General features: G+C 41.2%; 1 protein-coding gene across 9 annotated transcripts in view; it reads left to right on the forward strand.

The window, feature by feature from the left end:
• The window catches only part of SUN1 (Sad1 and UNC84 domain containing 1), a 33,577-nt gene that overhangs the window by 1,963 nt on the left and 12,049 nt on the right, over nt 1–19,565 (forward strand). For 5 of the 9 annotated variants that reach the window (XR_004499419.1, XM_015642928.2, XM_015642933.2 and 2 more), the window contains exons 2-8: nt 8,686–8,782; nt 14,417–14,608; nt 14,942–15,132; nt 16,250–16,276; nt 16,377–16,568; nt 18,233–18,355; nt 19,319–19,402. Coding sequence is in view for 8 of the 9 variants with exons in the window: in XM_015642928.2 (XP_015498414.1) it covers nt 8,706–8,782; nt 14,417–14,608; nt 14,942–15,132; nt 16,250–16,276; nt 16,377–16,568; nt 18,233–18,355; nt 19,319–19,402 (886 nt within the window). In the remaining variant the exon portion in view is untranslated. Of the gene's footprint in view, nt 1–2,011; nt 2,090–4,002; nt 4,099–8,685; nt 8,783–14,416; nt 14,609–14,941; nt 15,133–16,249; nt 16,277–16,376; nt 16,569–18,232; nt 18,356–19,318; nt 19,403–19,565 lie in introns of those variants that run through there. The other 4 variants (XM_015642929.3, XM_015642930.3, XM_015642935.2 and 1 more) reach the window with 4 other exon arrangements.

Consider the following 19,565-nt stretch of genomic DNA (forward strand, 5'->3'; position numbering starts at 1 on the left):
GGAAGGGAAGGGAAGGGAAGGGAAGGGAAGGGAAGGGAAGGGAAGGGAAGGGAACTAGAGAAATTTAGTCCTTGGATTAGTTTGGCCTTGTATTGCACTTTCCCCGTACCTGTTGTCAGTTAAGAAAGCTTTTTATTTTTTTTCTCTAAATACTTAACTGCCCTCTACAATGTTCAAAATTGAACATTTTTAATATGGTCAATTTGTATTCTTACTGGCCATTTTTCTCTATACACTTCAACTTAGCCAATAAAATCATCAGCCCACTTTACATACAGAATTTGTTAGATGCTGAGAAACCTTGAGGGAATTTTTATTTTCCTCAAAGCAGTTTCTTCTGAAATGTGGAAGAATTAACTCCCTGTACATACCAGCTTGTTTTAACAAAACCAGGACATCTGACCAAGTTCCCATTTAATCCTGGAAACTTAAAAACAGCTCTATTATCTCTCATAGCTGAGGAGTGTAGGGAAAACTGAACTTCAGCATCATCCAGCCTCTTGGCCTGGTTGTGATGCAAAAACAACTGCTCAGGACAAGTCAGAGCAGCCCGGGAAGCTGGAGTAGCACCCTGGGAGAATGGCATGCCTTGTCCTGCCAGAGCTGAGTGCTGCCTGCCCTGCCTGGGCTCCAGGGGAACAGGGTGGGAAACATCCCTGAGAGGGCCTGGCCTTACACCACCAAGGAATTTTTCAAGATTTAAACTAAGAGGTGATTTTGCCCTGAGTATCTTAAGCCTTTAAATATTATCTACTCTTAAGATAGGAAAACAGGTGTGGACTAAGTACAGAAAGAGGAGTGGCCAGAAAATTGATTCTGCAAAATACTCAGCCATATGCAGGGAGGAGGAGACTGGTGCGGTGCTGCACATCTGACCAAACCAGACACTGGCTTCCAAGTGTCACTGGGGTCAGTTCAACTTTGGCTGCAGCATCTTAAAACTGTCATGTAGCTGGAATAAAACACTTCTAAAAGAAATAGGAATTGCCCAAAATCAGTGCTACATCAATATCAGCTAATACCTTAAGTGAATGTGTTTATCTTGCATTTTCTGTTTCTTAAGGATTAGCTGCCTTCTCTCATTTTGTATCCAAACATTTGGATTATTTGATAATTACATATTTATAAGCCAGTCTTTCACAGCAAGCTGAGTAATTTCTCTTGCACACACAAGTAAATAACAATTTATGGCCTGATTAGCCTTTCCCAAGTGACAAATTCCCTATTGTGTTCACTGACATTGTACCATCCCTGCCTACAGCTTGGCCCTCGAGAGAACTGTGGACTTGGGGAGACTGAAGGCTTAAAAAAACGTCACTCAGGCATAGGCTCCACATTGAATGGATTTGCATACGTTCCCCGAGTGTTTAACAATGGGGCTTGTATCTTCTCTGCCAAGAACCAGTCCCATTCCTGGAAGTGTTCAAGGACAGGTTGGACAGGGCTTGGAGGAACCTGCTGTAGTGGGAGGTGTGCCTGTTCATTGCAGGGGAGTTGGAACTAGATAGTCCTAAAGGTCAGTTCCAAGCCAAACAATTGTGTGATTTCTTTTCCGTGTGGCTGTCCGGAGGTTTCTGTGGCCCGATGCTGGCACTGGTGAGGTTCTGTTGGGCACCACACGGAGCCGAATCGACCGGGTGTGCCGTGCCAGAGCCAAAGTCTTAGCGAAGGACGGCGAATCAAAGGGAAGGGAAATCCCAGAAAGGCCGGGTAGGAAGGAAACAGAGGAAACACTGGGAGGGAAAGTCAGTGAGTCAAGCAATAGAGGCCGGAGTGAAAATCTGAGTTAACTCTCCTCGCCTCTCCACTGCTCGCTCCAGAGACTCCCACAGCTCCATTTTGCGGAGGGGGAAGGCGAGGCAGGGGGCGGCCGGGCTGCCCCCGGCGGGCCCGAGGAGGCGGAGCGGGAGCCCCGTGCCCGGTGTGAGGGGCCGCGCGGGGCGGGCACTGAGGGGGCGCTGCCGGCACGCGCCGCGCGGGCGGGGCGGGGGCTCCCGGCGGCCTCGGCAAAGCGGGCGGGGCCCGGGCAATCTCAGCCGCCGCTGCCGCTACCGCCGGCTCTGCCTCTTCCTCGCTGCACCGGCACCAGGTAACCTCCGCCGCGGCTCTCCCCGTCGCGCAGGGCCGGACAGCTGCTCCCCCGCCCGCCCCCGGAGCGCGGGGCTGGAGGTGGCGGGGTTCAGCCCGCCCCGGCCGTTGCCAACCGTCCCCCGCCCGCGCTCATCCGTCCCCCGCCCGCCCCGGCCCGCCCGCCGCCGCTTCCCGCCGGGCCGGGGCCGCGTGTGGCGGCCGCCCGCCCGCGGGGGAACCCCCGGGGCGCGGTGTCTCGGCTCTGCGGCCTCCCCCGAGCGGGGAATCGGCGTCCCCGGTTCGAGCAGCGGAGCGTGAGGCGCTGCGGGCTGGAGTCGTGGGGCAGGCAGGCGCTGAACCCTGGTTAGCCCGGAGTTCTGCCGGTCGGCGCTGTTCGCTGGGAGGAGAGAGAAACCTCAGCTGCCCGGGTCCCTTTGGGCCTGGCACCTGGAGGCTTTCCTTGTCAGCAGAAACTATAACCTGCAGCTTTCCGCGCTGGTTGTGAAAGAGCTGCCGAGTGCGCGGTGGTGCCGGCGCTCCCCGCAGCTGCCGAGCCTTGGTGCAAAGGTAACGTGCTGTGATGGGTGCTGTGCTCTGCTCTGCTCTGGGTAGCACAGGTAGACAAACCTGCCCTCGCTGGCCCCCGGCTGTCACCTCAGGGCAGCTGCCTCTGTGGGGAAAGTGTTGTTTAACAGGCGAGTTTACTGTAGAGGAGTTTGGCATCACTCGACAAGTGAGTGTCTGCCCGTGTTTTTACAGCAAAATGTGCTATTTTAGCGCTGTGCTCCTTTTGAGGTGATAGTGCTGAGTTCCTCATGCTGTGGTCACATTTGGCTGCTCTTCAGTGACCACAGGGGTAGAAGTGTCAGAAACACTGGAGACAGCTCCTGTTTCCTGACAGTTCCAGTAAGTTGTATATTTGCTGGGAAGAAGTGTTTGGTTTGTCTTATTTTACGTTCCTTATTTTACATTGCCTTATTTACCATTATACTACGTTAAAATAAAATACATTTTGAAAATACATTGTTTATAATATGCTATAGAGAAGAAAAATATTAGCCAGCAAATTCCGGGTTTCTGCAGTATTTGCAGGGCCCCCCCATTCTACCATCTGCTTTTCAGTTTAACGTTATGCAAAAAGGAAGTTAAATATTTGCTAATTTTTTTTAATGTTTCTGTTTCAGTGCTTTGCAGCTGACTATTCCCGATTAATGCTTCTGTTGGATTGCCCAATGTCTAATTCTTGGTTTTACATATAGGGGTGAATTACTAGTTGCTGATTTTCATACCAGGGTTGTGGAAGTGAGTTGCGGGTGTTTTTGTCCAGAGTGAGCTGGACGGAGAGGGTTTTATTGACAGGCTTAACAGGCTTTTTACATTGATCTATTAGTAAATGTGGTGGTGTATAGATATCCTTAAATCTGTGGTGCTTGTCTGGCTGGTAATTTGGTAATTATAAGGTGTGGACGTTCAGGCATTCAGGTGTCGCTTATAAAGAGTAAGATGTCGGGGTTTAATTTGATCGCTAATTCTGGGGGTGTTCTATCGGGCGGGTGAAGCGTTTCAGGAGCGTGACGGGCGAGGTAAAACACGTCTTTTGTTGTGTGCTGGGGGGCGGAGAGGCGCCGTCGGAGCCGCAGGGGTTAAGGCGGTGGGGTCGGCCGGGCCGCCGCCTCCAGTGAATTCAAACTCGGCGAGTGACGGGAGCGCGGGGGCCGGGCCGGCGGGCGCTGCGGGCTTTGTTGGGGCCGGGAGCCATTTTGGGCTCGATGGCACGGCATGTGCCGGCCGCGGAGCGCGCCCTGAGCCCGGGCCGCGGCGGATGGCGGAGAGCCGAGCTCGGGCTGTGGGGCCCGGCCAGGCCCCGGCGCGGCGTGTGCGAGAGGGCCCGAGCGGCCCGGGCTCTGGGATGGTGCGCTGGCAGCGGGGCCCTGTGTGTAAACAATGAACGGGCACGCTGCTTGCTTCACCGCGGCTGAATGTGTGGCTGGGTTTTGTCAGCACCCCCTTTAAAAAGCGTTTGGAGAGGTACAGAATGTGAATGTGCGGTGTTGATGCTTTGTGATGATCCTGGGTTGTGTTGTTAGTGCTGTAGTTTGACGCCTGTGTTTTGGGGATCTGTGCCATAATGCTCGATGATAACATCTAGTGTAAAATACCAATTTTAGTACTTGTGATTTTTTTGTTTGTTTGCTTTTGTGTTGCTCTTTTAAAAGAATAATAATGTCTTATGAATGTGAGTTTTAATAAAATGTTGATTTAGCTTGGAGCTCTTTGCTCTTCAGCCTGTTTAAACCAGTACTTAACTTGCTATGGTGAAACATCCTTTGTGGAGTATATTTACTTAGGAATTTGTTTTGTTTAACCAAAAAATAGTGATTTTATTGGTTATTCTGAATAATAGAAGAAAATAAAAATTGAAATTACAAATAAAAAATGGCTTGCTCTCAGGAACTGATGGAGTTTGCATGTTCTAGTTTCATTGTTATTGATAGTTTGCCTAGATCTGTTTAGCATTTGTGACATTAAACGTGTTAAGTTATAGTGACTCAAACTTTCTTGGCTTTAAAATTTGAGGCTACTAAAGGCTCTTTTTGAAGTAGTATTACCAATATCTAAGACTTTATTGTATCATTTTTTTATCCCTTGTAACATAAAAAATTAAGGCATGCTGTCTTGGGAATTGTCTCATTCTCTAACAGACTTTGGTGAATATTTCTATTCTGCCAGGGTCCCTTTTGTGAAATGGCAATTTACCATCTCTGTTACGAAAGGTTTTCATGAGGAACTGCCTGGACAGTATATTTGTAAAAGTCTGTGTACCCCAAAAGCCCTGAGGGTTTGTGTCTGTCCCTGAGGTGTTTGTAGTGCATGGTCAGTGTTTGGTGCTGCCCTTCCTGCCTTGTGATGCTTCTTTGTATAAAGGCCACTCATCATCTTCCCTGGAAGCCAGGAAGCTTGCTGCCATGGTGCTAGGATTTTGTTGAGGCTGGCTGATTGTGAAAGTGACTGTCGGACAGGCTTTTGAGCTAGTGGTGCAGCCTCATGTCACTCAGAAGCTTCAGAGTCCTTTGGAGACATCCAAGGGCCTTGTGTGAAGGTAAATTCTGCTGCACTGATTACAGGAGTTCCTGAGCTTCCTTGTGTTCTGACAGAGTCACAATCTGTCTTCTGCCCTTCTGCTGTGCTGATTTATTGTAATACAGATTCAGTTTAATTGCAAGGGAGAGATAATGCTTAGGATGACTGTTGTGTCTGCTTCCCAAAAAAAGGCAGATGATCCAGCTGTCTCCTCTGCAGGAACATGGAAGCTGGCTTGTAAGCTGAGGCCCCACATAGTGTCCTATTGCATTCTGATGCAACTGTGTGCTTCCCTTTAATTGACTGTGGGCTGTCTTATCAAAGTATTCTTATTACTTGAGGGTTTTATACAACTACATGCTTGCTTCTTGCACCATACACTCCTTAGTATTAGAAATAGATGTTTACAGGCTTCTACAAAAGGGAAAAAGGCTATTTTGGGGTTTGGCCCTCGTAATCTTGCAACAAAGCTGAGACTAAAAGTCTACATAAAACTGTCTGAATCCAGACAGATCTATGGTACCTAAAGCAGAAAGGTGTTGGGCATCCAGAAGTGTTCACTGTGGAACTAAGTACAGTGCCTACCTCTCAGGTTCTCTACCAAGTTTTGTGATTTAAAATTTTCAAAATATTTTATTATCATGTCTCTTTCTGTTCCAGTTGTGTATGAAAGTTTCATAAGCAAGAAGAATGATAATGCATGAAAGGTGGAGTGCTGTTAAACATGAGTGAAAAAATTAGAGTGAGTCAATGTCCTCCGCCTACCCTGTGTCTGTTTTGTAATAAGGATGTAGAATATTTCTAAATAAATTGGGTTGATCATTTGTTTTGAAGAGGTGGATAACCAAGATTAAGCTGTTGAACTAAAGTCAGGCTTAAAAAAAAATCCAGTTTTATAGTAAATTCTGTATGCCCATTTTTGCAAGTTGTGGTCATCTCTGAAGATGATTTTCAAATTCTGTTTAAGTCAGTTAAGTCTGTTTTGTTGCTTTGAAAAAGTGAATAGAGGTTTCTCCTCTTGAGTCAGAATTAATTTTAGAGCATCAGACAAGCAGTGAATCAAACCAAGCTCCTAAATCTTCTAAGAGTGATTTCTAAGTGTGGTGTTTAGATGGCAAACCTGATATCTTCACTGGAGAGCTCGGTGCTATGAAACCCAGCTATTAATAGACCCACGCCTAAGTACCTTTGAGGCTTTGCAGTTAGTACTGCCTTTGTCAAGCACATATTTTATCTATAATAACTTAATGATACAATTAAAACCTTATCAAATAAGAAATATTGTTTATGTTGTATCATTTGATTTATTTAGAAAACAAGTGAAGAGATAACTGGTGGTGAAGGGGAAAAGAACAGGGAAGAAACTGAGCCAATATGTTATTTTTCAAACTCGGCCGTTGCCCTGCCCATATGGGCAGTGGAGACAGGGAGGAGCTGGGGAGCTACTCAAAGCTCACTGGCGTAGCTGAGCTTTCTGTGTGGGAAAATATGCTGGGTGTCAGAAGGACTAGCTACTGAGTTGTCAGTTAAAAAATAGGTTTTATGATGAAATGATGCATGCTAAGCACAAACATCAACTCCAGTGGAAACTAAAAAAGGTTTTTCTACCTTGGGGGTTAAAAATCTTTATTGGGACGAACCAATTCAAACAGATCAACCTTAATTATAGTTTTCCATTTTAATAGGCATGTGTCTGAGAAACCTGCTTTGCTATTCTTTAATACAAGTGCTCTCTAATGTTATCAGCATCCCTTGTCTTGAAATTCACTGTATTTCCACTTTCATTCCTGGGGAGCCATTGCTCTCTGGTCCCCATTTCCTATGTGCTAAATTGAGCTCTTGTTTGTTGATAAAGTAAGGCAGCAGTTGTTACATATTCCAGCAGAATTTGCTGCTCATTCTAGCAGGAGAATGAGACTGCTTTGCTAATGCTTCCGCACTACTGATTTAAGCTTCCTGTAAACAAACAACAGATTTATATACAAGTTAGTGAAAGCATTATGGCTCTGGGGCAAATAAAGTGAATGTAGAGGCTCACTTAATGGAAATGTGTTCTCTGTAATACAAAAAAAAAAAAAAGTAAATAGCAAGAGACCTTATTTTTCATTAACCCCACTTTGCATGGGAGGTGCTTGGATTCAGGAAGCTAGGATGCTTAGGCCCGGAAGTTTTAAATTTTTTAAGTCTTCAGTAGTAGTGGAAATATCTTCCTGCCTTACTGACCTCAGGATTTGGAGGCTACAGGTGGACTGACTAAGAGCATTTTAATGTTACGTGTACAGACTTCTTTTGAGCTGTTTTTGCTTGTACCTGCTTTTTGTCTCTATTTCTTATGCATGTATAGCTATACAAAATGAGAACTCTTATTTCAGCATAGGAAAGTGCATCTCCAAAATGAGATGCTTGTTGATGTTATGATTATGAAAATTAGCTGGGGATATTTTTATCCTGGTTTAGGTATGTCATCACAGATATGTGGAATATCTTTTACTGCTGTTGAAAAAGGAGCCATAGATAATCTGAAAGTAGCCAGGATTCTGCCTTGCTAACTGTGCAAATCCAGAATAGCTAAATCCCTATTTGTTAACTACAAATAAGCAATCATCCAAGAATCTTGTCTACAAAATTAAAAATTTTGTTTGGCAAATAAAACCGAGAAGGACTGAAGGTTTTTTGCAGATACTTTGAAATTGAAAGTCAAATTGTACCACAAGTAGTCACCCATGCAGCTCTGTGAGTTTGTTGATAGGACATCAGTTTTTATTTTCTTCTGAAAGCTATAATACCTTTCAGAGGCCCCATGGAAAGTTTCACAAATGTTGCTTGGGTGGCTTTGATTTGGTAGTTTTGGCTGTGAGTTTGTTGTTTTGGAAGTGGATGGCACTCTGGAAAATGTGCCTAATTCTGCCCTATGAGTCACTTTGCAGTTGGCTCTTTTGCTAGGGTGTGTATTCAGTGGTTTTAATGACAGAAATAAATTATGTGAAATGAAACTCGCTGCTTAGTGGATGGTATTCAAAAGTGCTAGAGCAAAATGATTTGACTATATGGAAAAATGTTCTCAAGTTTCATCTGCATTATCCTTGGTGCACAGAGCAGCCTGTGCTTTGCTCAGAGGGCACTCAAAGCAAAACAGGTTTTGAAGAGATCTCTGAAGCATGGCTGCATAGTTCCTTAGATTTCTATACTTAGCTTCTTTAGGGGATACCAGCATAACGTAGTTCCTGTGGAAGTGTTGTAATTTGGTTGTGATAAGAGTTTGGCTCGTAACTGTCATGTTCCAGAGAACTTGGAAATAGCTGAAAATAGTGTCATAAAGAAGGTCACAGTCAGAAATACCCTGAGCTTCCTGTAGTAATGATGAGGAATATCTGACACTAGCAGCAATACTACTCCACTACTGAGAGCTCCATGTTTCTGGTAACTGCTCTTTTATTTCAACGCTTAATAACACAGGCTGAACAGTGCAAGGGCTCCTAGATTGACTTTATGTAATTTTAAGTCATTGCATGACTCTATTTTCACCTTTTACAGTATGATTTGAAACTGTCAACATGGACTTTTCACGTCTACACACGTACACCCCTCCCCAATGTCTGCCAGAGAACACTGGCTATACATATGCACTCAGGTGAGAACCCTTTTCTTCTTGTAGACAAACTGTCTGTTCTCTGAATGTTGCTAATCCTTTCATGGTAAGTAGCTGACTTCTTTGAAGAAGTGGGCTTTTTCTAGTTTGGCTTGAAAACAAGTGCTGTGTCCTAACTGAAGGAGAGAAGATGTTGAACTAACAGGACAATGACTAAGATAATGACTCAATGTTTATTAGTTGCTATGAGTAACTTGTGTCCGCCTAGTTACAAATGCTGTTGGATTTCTATAAATATGCCCTCAAAATTCTTCGATATTTTGTGTCTTGTAACTTTGGTGTGTGCTTTCTTTTGTGGCTTGGGACCACTTTTACTTTTAAATGCTGATTTTTGCACACTCATTGCTGCTAGTATGGGACTTGGCTGGAAGTAACATACCAATTACTTCTTTTACCAAAGCTACCTGTTGGGTGAATGTAAAATCTGTGTTCTAATGAATCCTGCTTTTCCTTGTGTCTTTTTCTTGTGTATGTCTTCTAATGATCTTGTTTTTCACTTGTATCTTTGTTTCTCTTAAATCACTTCTGTTTTCAAAAAACTAACTAGTGTTTGGTAGCTTTTGTATTATGTATGCAGAACAAGAGTTGTGATGCCTGTTTTGAGTTTTTTAGTACTAATATAGCGGATTGTTGCTGTTTTGATCTATTGAGCTTTTCCTGTTGTTGAGATATATACTTTCTTCAAAATGTATCAGCGAACCTGAGTTAATGTTTTTGCTAATTAAGTTTAAAATATGATTGTTCGTTAGGATCCAGTATGAGATTTGCTTTTCTATTCCCTGTCATTATTATGTGTTGTTATTAAAATCCAGTATAGAGATAGGAGAATTACGAGAATACTTGGCTACTTGCCAATAAAGCAGAAGTTTGCAAAACTGTAGCATTAAGAGATTACTGAGTTAATACCCTTCCTTTTGTGTGCTCCAAAACTGTAGGTTTCCATTTTCTGTTGGGGATCATGGCTTTTTTTTTTTTTTTTTTTTTAAGCTATAGCCTAATGTCAGTAGTGTTGCAAAATGTGACATGTTTTATGTTGCCTCAACTGAATTGCAATTTTTCCTGAATTTTATGAAAAACTATTGGTAAATTATCAGTTAAATACAAATGGGTTTTCCAGTTTCAAGAAAAAGCTTGCTGGGCAATGAAAGGTGATCTGTGTGCCTTGTATCCAGCAGCAGTTTCACTTCTGTATTACTGAGTGGGTTTACCCACAAAAGTTACCTTTGTGTTGCAAATGTACCTTAGAGATTGGCTGAAATATTGTAACTCCTGACAGGTTAAACTCCTGTGGTATTGTCCAAAATTCTCATCCAGTGAAACAGTGGGCAAGTAGAAAGGAAAATGGAGAATGATTTATCCTATTGGACGTCTGGAGGATATTTCATTATGACATTGGTGGGGTTTATTTAGGGGACAACTGAGTATTTGTCTTGCTACATAAATGAAGACTGTTTTGCAAAACTGAGAAGTTGTGAAGGGATTATATGTCCTAAAACTTTCTAGCTTGCCATTTCACTGTGTTAGACTATTGGGCATAGGTATTTAGAAATGGATAGAGCTGGGTACGATGAAGTTTAATAGCTGCTTTATTGAATGCCAGTATAGTTAAACTAGGTTGAAATTAATTCATTGTAATTCTTTCTTATGTGGAAAAGAAGGATTGGCAAGCTCTTCCTTTAAAATTGTGTGAAACCCCTAATGTTAAAATAATGGGGCAAAAAACCCTGCTTGCTACACTGTCATGACACTGCTTTCAGAGTGTAAGAGAGTAAACTAATCTTTTGTGCAGGTTCTTGCTGTGCCTCTGCTTTCTGCATATGTGCAGAATGACATCTATTATTGTCGCTCTTCCTACTCTGGGTCAAACAATATTTGAAGACTGAGGAAGGGGCGAGTTGCTAATCAGAAATATTTTCATGTTGAAATTTGTTCCTTCTTACCCCTCAACTCTGTTTTGCTTATATTCTAATCTGATTTATTCTGCCTTTGACAATTCAATCTTTACAGAATCTTTTCTTTAAAGAAATTGACTTGGGATGTAGCCCTGCAGAAAGCAGTAAAGTGAAGTTTGATACCACAAAGCTATTAATAGAGTTGGCTATGACTTATTAATAGAACTTATATTAATACCCACTGGAATCGCTGTGTGTTCATAGCTGTAGTGCTTCTGCTTTGTGCTTCTACTCCTCCAGCCCAAATCAGAAAAACATTTAACTGATATACCTAAATAATCTTTATCCTCCTCCAAATGCAAGTCAAACTTGTGAATCTCACCCACCTGTCAACATGTAATTTACAACCCACTCTTACGACTGATCTTTCTTTTTAGTCACCATCATATTTTGAATTGTGTTGTCAGTTTGGGTGCCTTTAACACTTCTTCTGAAATATGAGTTAAATCAATAAGAATTTGGTTGAATTTTGTTTTTCTGTGTCAGAGCATTCAGTTGGGATGTAATTTTCTACACAGTAATTTAATAAAATCCTTTGAGGTTCTTAAGTATGTTCTGGGGCTCAATGAAGAAATAACTAAACAATTCAAGGTAGTGTCCTTGGTCACTTAATGTAATGCTTCCTGGTTAGAAAGCCTGTGAGTGTTTTTGTATTGACTGTATGTCTGTCTGTCTGTGAAGATGTCTTAGTTGTAGCTGTCTAGGTGCATTGGATGTGCCTATTCCTCTGAATAGTCAAGAATATCACTGCCCGTTTCATTCCAAGGAGTATTTATAAATAAATGACACTTAAGGTCTTTCAGACAAGCTATAGCATGCTAAAATTGTCAGACCTCATTCTCATTCCACTTATTTGAAAAATAACCCACTGAAGTCTAGGACATTGTTATTCTCAGAAGCTCATGTGAAGGAGGTATCAAGAAGCTGGAAATGTAAGACTAGATTCTGTCACCAGCTCTGCCAGCAGCCATGGGAGCTGTTTGCTGATGGAAGGAGCCAGAGTCGTCACTGTTAGAAGAGATTATCCATGAGTGTAGGCTAATTGTATCCCACCTTAAGGTGTTTCTTGGTTAGCTGTATATATTGCTTAGGAGGACATCAGTGTGCAGGTTCATTTCTGGCCCTTGAAAGGAAAGGCAGTGGGTTTTTAATTTACTGTAGTCTTTTCTGTAGAAGTAAAAAGGCTGCATTCCAAACCATGGAAAGTAAGATGGCAAGTTAGGGGACTTCTAGTTACTGTCTTGCTGCCTGAGGACAGATAATGTGAAGAGAATTATTACCCTGTGTAAGTGAGAGACAAGCCCATTTTGTTTAGGAGGAAGAGAGTCCATGATGATTTGTTGGGTTTTTTTTCAGATAGTGGAGCCCAACTTCAAGCTATTTATTCAACCCACATTGATATAAATGCTCATTGAGATACTTGGTAACAGCAAGTGTTCATAAACAGAAACAAATTGAGGCTGGTCACAGCTGTCAGCTTGTACTTTGTGTTCTCGTGAATTGAGTATCTGTAAGAAACGTGGGGTGAAGATGAGGAAAAGCAAATGCATAGTGGCAAATGTAAATAGCAAAACGGAGTTCTGAAACAACTGTTTAGGGAGGGACTCAATAGAAAACTGTTGTGGCTCTGACCCTTTCAGAATAACAGCAGGAGGAGCCACATTTAACCCATATTCTCGCTTCATATCTGTCAGAGTATGAGTCATCTATACTTAGCATTTTTTGAAAATGTAAAAATTAAACTCTTTAGTCTACAATTGGTTAAGTACACAAGAAAACGTATCTTTCTTCTCCCTCTTTGAGCCAAATGAAAGCAAGGATAAACAAGCCTAATGTATTTATTAATATATGCTGGGTTTGTTAAGTTGTGCTGGGGCTCCTGCCTTGCACAGGGTTGCACTGCACGTGCCAGCATTATCAGGGCAGACCAGTGAGAATCCAGCACACAGAACCAAAGCCCTGCCATCCAATCTGTGCTCCTTTGGGCAATAGAAGCAGCTACTTTGGACAGATTCTGCTCTGGTCTTACGGGCTGAATGCCCAGCTGGTGCTGCAGCCATGAGATGTTTTCTGGCAGTGTGTTGTCTGCGTTAGTTTTTTAGCCAAAAGAAATGGACTTGACATGCTCTGACAGCCCCATTTTACATACTTAACTTTGTGTTGAGGACCAGTGAAGACACTGATTTCAAAAGCACCACCTTGTCAGAATTACATCTTTACTGTAAGTGTAGCTTCAAGGCCTTCTGGTGTTAACTTAATTGCATGCCAAAGCAATACAATAAATAACATATTGTTACTTTGTGATGTTCTGAGATCTTTAATGATTGTGTGAGAAAACTATTTCCGTTAAATCATTTTTATACAAATACATTTATTTTATAGTAACTATTTGTATGTATTTATTAAAGGGAAAGCTTTCATTTCAAATATAGGTTGCACAGTAGAATCTACTCATTCAGATCTAATTTATTTGTGTGTTTTTCTTTGGGGAGAAGGAGCTGGTGTCATAAAAAATTCTTTGCTTATCTCTTCTTTTAAAAAACCAAGCAAAACCCCAGGAGTACTGGAGTGCTGATACATCTCTGTATATCCCTGTGGCCCAAGAAGGGACAGAGTCCTTATGAAAGCTGGCCTGGAGCACTTAGCATTTGGATTCTGTGGGTCACAGGGCTGAGCAGTTCTAGAACCTGACCTGCTGTGCAGTGCCCTGTGCCAGCAGCCTCTGCACACATAACTGAACATTTCCTTTGGTTATTAGTTTGAGAATTCGCTTTAGGCTAAACAACTGCTTTCGTAAATGTATTTCTTACAGACTCCTCGGGTTAATATGTTTGTGTTTGCCTTGTATTGCTGCTTTGTCTTCACTAAGTTTTCATGGAAATTCTGAGGGAATCACGTGTGGAAATGTGGAGTTCCTGGGGTAACGGTGTGGAGGTGATCTATGTGTAAACTTGCCTCTGTGGAGAAAAACAGATTGAAGTCTCTAAACATTTTTTGTTAGTTTGGAATGAAATATTTCTAATGGTTTGCATTAAATTAAGAAATGTTTTTAAACCACTTTTTAAAAGAAAACTAATTGTAGTTAAACTGAAATAGATGAAGTAGGGAAGTCTTTAAGTATCTTAAAAGGAGGAAGTTCCTACTTGTTGAGAGATGGAAATTCAGAGTAATGTGGCATATGGATCTTCAATTCTCAAAACAAGGACTTGGGAAACAGAAAATCAACAAAAATAAACTTAGATTGAAAATTAATCTTTGCCTTGCAACTTGTAGTGTGTCATTTTTAATTTGTTGCTAGGCATGATGAAGAAACTGTGTCCACTCTCAAAGAAGAAACTGGTGGTGAACAAACTGGCTTCCACTGTCAGATTGGTCCCAAAAGAATGAGTGCTTGCTCTGGCTAAACTTCACACGTGGTTTCCCTGGTGGTTGTTTCTTTTTGTGATTTGTTTTCAGTTGTAGAACACATAATATGAATTGCTTAGCAGAACCTTGAATATCTACACATATCTATATTATTTGGGTTATTTGGTATATCTTGTGGTGATTGTATCATAACCCTGAATAAGCTGCATTTAATGGAAGCTTGGACTAGCTTGAAGAATATGTTTGTTACCAGGCTGAAAATTCTCCCAGTAATTTTGCTGTTCTTATTTTACTGCAGTTCGAGTTATTCTTCATCTGCTTTGGATTTTGAGACAGAGAACAAAATAGATCCAGTGTTTGATTCACCCAGAATGTCACGGCGTAGTTTACGGTTGGCTGCTGGAGGATACAGTAAACCAGATGATGGACAGAGTGATTCCCTTCATGACAGCTCTTATGCTGGAAACATGTCCTTCAGGGATCAGTCTAAGTAAGCATCTTTAGTCATCACAAGTAAATCCTGAGTCTTACTGTTTAAACACAATAATGCAAAAAGGTTACCTACAGGTCTTATTTTTTGTTCTTGGTGCTTACTGCCATACTCTGAAATTTATGTTCAGTATGTGGTTTGCAAAGACAATTTTTTACAAAAATCTTTCTAAAATTATAGGTGCTTGAAGGTGAGGACTTCCTTTTAAACCTTGTTTATTCTGTTTAGTTGAGTCAGTGTTGAAATGACTGTTTATTCATTTTATTAATAAAGTGAGAGAGTAACAGAAATTTGTGTCTTTAGTGCTATGTCTTACTTGCCTTTGTTTCCTAGGGTGGTAAAGCAACGCAGAAGTATGAGCAAACAGTCTGGCAGTGGAAGACATGTGCCAAGGAAAAATTTGTCCAGCTCATCTATTTTTAGCCAGAGCAGTTTCAATAGCCATGCCAGTGATACATCAATGATATCCACTTTATTGGATGAGTCTCTGATTCGGGAACAGACAGAAGTTGATCATTTCTGGGGTAGGCAATAATTGCTATTTGCTTGTATCAGACTGTGCAAACTATTTGGTTTGGTGTGTATAAATTCATGATCTTTGCCCCACCTGTTGTCCATCCTATTCCCAAAGATGTGTGCACTTGCACTTCTGCTGTAGGGGTCTACTTGCTAAGATGCCCACATGGTCCAGTGCATAAGTTTAATTTACTGGCATGGTGAAGGTCAAGATGTTGCACAGTTAAGTTAATGTCAGCAAACATAAACACTTGTGTGATGCAATGCCATATTTATCTCCTATCATTGCTTTCTTCAAAATGTACATTGAGTTCTGTACTTAGAGTGGTAAACATGTAACTTGCTTTTGAAAAGCCAGAGGAAAAGCATTTTCTTGTTTATAGGCAGAAATGTGTTTCTTCTTAACATAACTTAATGTGGAAGTTTCCAATTAGTGGCATTTCAGGATTTCCCAGAAGCGTTTTTGTGTGTGGCTGGTTGGTTTGGCTTTTTAACTATATAAAAACATGTTTTTCTGGAGCCTTCTTTCTGCAATGAAGAGAAAATGTGAGAGTTGTCTAAATAAAGTATTGTCTATGTGAAGTATTGTGTAGAACTAGATCAGCAGTTTGTTGTATCTCCCAATCCAGACTTTGTTTCCAGTTAGAATACTTGTGACCTTCCCAGAGTCCTAATGGGAAGAATTGTGACAATCTTGGTAGAACCCATTCTAAATTTTAGATAACCTGGCTCTTAAAACAGAATTTTAAATACAGTAGCATCAAAGTAGTTACCAAGCAGCAGAAACATTGTAAGCTTGTAATTAGCTGCTTTAACATCTCATGGGAACTAAGCCAAGGTGCAGTTGGCATTCATGTGACTTTGCCCCATCTGTGGTGGGATGATTTTCACAACTATAACCCTACTACAATAAGGTCTGTATAGATGTTTCTCTGATGGGCTGCAAAATATGTAAAATGTTAACCATAAAGAGACTTTTCTTTGAAGTCTTAAAATTAGTGGGACTTCTAACTTGAGTTTATGTCAGATATTGCAATTCAATTTGGGTCTTTCTTATATTTGAGACCAATTTCTTTTTTTCTTTTTTCTTTTTTTTTGTTTTGTTTTGTTTTGTTTTGTTTGCAGGCCTTGATGAAGAAGGTGACCCCAAAGGTAGGTTCACTTTGCTTTTCCTCCCATGGTTTCTGTGTGACAGGCACGGTGCTGGCAGTGCTGACATGGGTGTGCTGGGTGTTGTGCTCTGTGTTTCCAGGCAGTGACACCACGCTGCTGCAGGGGAACGGGGGCATAGCAGCAGCAGAGCTGCAGCCCACGCTGAACGGCTACACGTGTAGTGACTGCAGCATGCTGTCAGAGAGGAAGGAGGTCCTCACTGCCTACTCAGCTTCCCATGTGCCATCCTCCAGGATCTACACCAGGGACAGGAGCCAGAAACATGCATCTAGTAAGTTACTTTGTGTTTCATTTCTATATAGTGTTATTTAAACACCGGTCTTACCTTGGTGAACTTGCCAGTAACTGAATTCTAGATAGACCACCTTATATGACATACCTTTTTCTGTATCAGCTGAAATTTCATGTGCTTGTCAGATTCTGATATATAATAATCTACTGATTTTCAGTGCTGTTATGGGAATCAAACAATTACAAAACTAAAATGCTCTAGTATCTTAAGTTATAAAATTATTTGGCCAGCCAGCACTGACTGTAAGTCTCCTAATCTGACATCAGATCTGCGTGGCTCTGCCTTTGAAGTATTTGGTCATACAAATTTTCATACATATTTTCAGATATGTGCTTTCATTTATAATTTTTTATTCCTTACATGATTTGAACTTTCAAGATTGAGCAAAATTGTTACTTCGCAGTGCTTGTGCTATTGAGGGAATCTTTGAGAGGGCTTTCTACTTCCTGCTTCCTTTTTTTCTCCTCTTTTAACTTTGCAGCTTTTTATAGTGTTTCTAAAAGCTAAACCTCAACTACATGAAAAATTGAACTCCAAAGGGAAAAACTCCAAATAGTCACTTGAGTGACTACATTCCAAAAACTTAAAAAACTGACTCTGTATAAATAAGACTCTGCCTTTCCAAGACAATCTCCATTCCGTGGATGGTTTTCCTCATTGTCTTGCCTGTGTCTGCCTGCTTCTTTCACCTGGATTTCTTGGTTACTGGTAGTCTTCAGTTACCACAAAGGATTTGTTTTTTAATGACCTGGAATTGCGAAGGAGCCAATTTAGTATTCTGTAGGTTTGTTAGTCTGGAATGAAGTTTGTTTTCAGTAGAAGGAAATTAGTTTGTTTAAGCTATATGATGTGACTTCAAATACTTAAGTATTTCCTTTTAGTTAGTGTGTAGCACAGGGTGGAATTCTTTTGACTTGAATAGTCAACTGCTTAAAGTGGCACTGCATGAAAACTCTTTCTGTTCTCTTGAGTTTGTATTCACGCAAGAGAATTTTCCTCATCTTTGTACATTATTTTTAACTTGAATCTAGAGGTTTGAGTCAAACTCTGGGGGTGTGTGGGTGGGGAAGGGCCCACGCTGTCATGGCAGATTTTTGGGATGTGGCTGAGTCTAGGACAGTGGCAGTGGTAGATTTTGTCTTTGTTCCTGTGGCACTGCAGAAGGGTGTGTCTCTAGCACTTCAGGCAGACCACTGTAGGAACTTCCTCTGATGTAACAGCAGGGAAGATGGTGAGCAGTCCTCACTCCTTCAAATCCAGAAAAACACTGTAGTGTCTTTGGAACTGTGACCCCAAAATCAGGATCAGCAGTCCACATCAGTGAGGAATCCTGAGTTTCATAAGCAGGGAATTCATTTCTCTTTAGAGTTCTAGATTCTCACTAAGCCAAGCTGTTCTTGCTGAAGTTACACATTTTACCTTGAAGTCATTACCCAGGGTGTGTAGTTCTTACAAAAGCTTTGATGCAATATCTAATACATACAGACTTTTCAAACCACGCTTTCTGAAGTTTCATACTCTTGGCTAAACAAAAGCTTTCTCTGCTTTGTCCTCACTCCTACACAAGCTAATGGTGACCAGAGAACAGAATTACATATTTTTATGGATGAATAATTTGTATTCACATTGTTTTTTTTCACTAGGAGGAACATATTTCTACATGAGTAAGATTCTACGATTGGTCAAAAATACTGCAGCATCTTTTGCATCACTGTTAGTGCATCTATTTCAAATGGTTTTGCTGAAGCTGGGTTATGAATATAAAGGTACCTTTTCAGTTGTCTTCCTTGGTCTGCAAGCAAAGACAGAGTGTGTGTATTTGGTTTTTTTTCTTATGGACTTCATCTTTGATGCTATGGTATTCTTCTTCTATAGTCTTTTGGCTGGCTCCTATCTCAGTTTTTACTCTTACCTCACTTCTGCTGCACTTTTCATACCTTTCCTCTGCTTTGAAAGTATCAAGATTCCTTTATATGAGATCCACATGTTGATTTTACTAGAAGTGGTAGAGAGTAATTTTTGAACTGGGAAAGTTAAGTTGATTTTTAAAAACTCTGTTAATAGGGTCAAATTCTAATTTTTCAATCTCTTTAGGTCTCTTGCCACCCTTAAACCTGCTGCACACTTAAAGCTTGTTTAGATCTGTCTTGCAAAACTCAAACTGCTCTCATCACTCTGCACTACTTTTAAACCACATCTTGTTTTCCCTGAAAACATTCATTTCTTCTTTGGTGCTTTCTCTTCTATAATACCTGATCTACAACTGAAGTTAAATTGCCATAGGCAGAAGGTAACTGATTTTTGCATGTGAGTAGAACTTTGCTCTCCTCTTCCTCTCTGCTCAGAGCCTTATAATTGCTCATGCTTTCTTCTCCTTCTTGTAACAAGATTGTTAAAATCAACACAAACATGTAATGAATGGCTGACCCATTTGATGGAATGTTGAGAACAGGGACTTACTTGATAAGGGTTGGTTGGGTTGTTTGTTGGTTTTTTTTTTCTACAAACTTTTCTATCTGAAAAGAAGCAGAAGGATTTTAACTAAGAGGCCCCCTGATATATTTAAAGAAGAACAAGATTACACAGAGCAGGCTTCTTCCTCAATCAGTTTTTAGTTTTCCTTTTGAGTAGTCTGACTTTAATAGTGAAACAAGCTAAAATCTGTATAAATGAGAAAGGTTTTGAACTGGAGAATTAGAATCCATGTGTGATTTTTGGATGTGTTGCAGCTCACTCAGACTACTGTGGAAGCATGAATGTAAAGGAGTTCTACAGAGAAGATCGTCATCTTGGTGTGAATGAGGAATCAATATGTAAGTACAGTGATGGGTGTAGTCTCAGTCCTGGGCTCTACACCAGGTTGTTGCTGTAATAGTAGTATCAGACAGCCCCCCCCCCCCCAACAATGTAGAAGTTACAAAGTAAATATTTGGTTTGTAACTTAAATGTGGGGGGGATGGTGATCCCCTGGTGTAC

Source organism: Parus major, chromosome 14 (genome assembly GCF_001522545.3).
Source record: "Parus major isolate Abel chromosome 14, Parus_major1.1, whole genome shotgun sequence".
NCBI lineage: Eukaryota > Metazoa > Chordata > Aves > Passeriformes > Paridae > Parus > Parus major.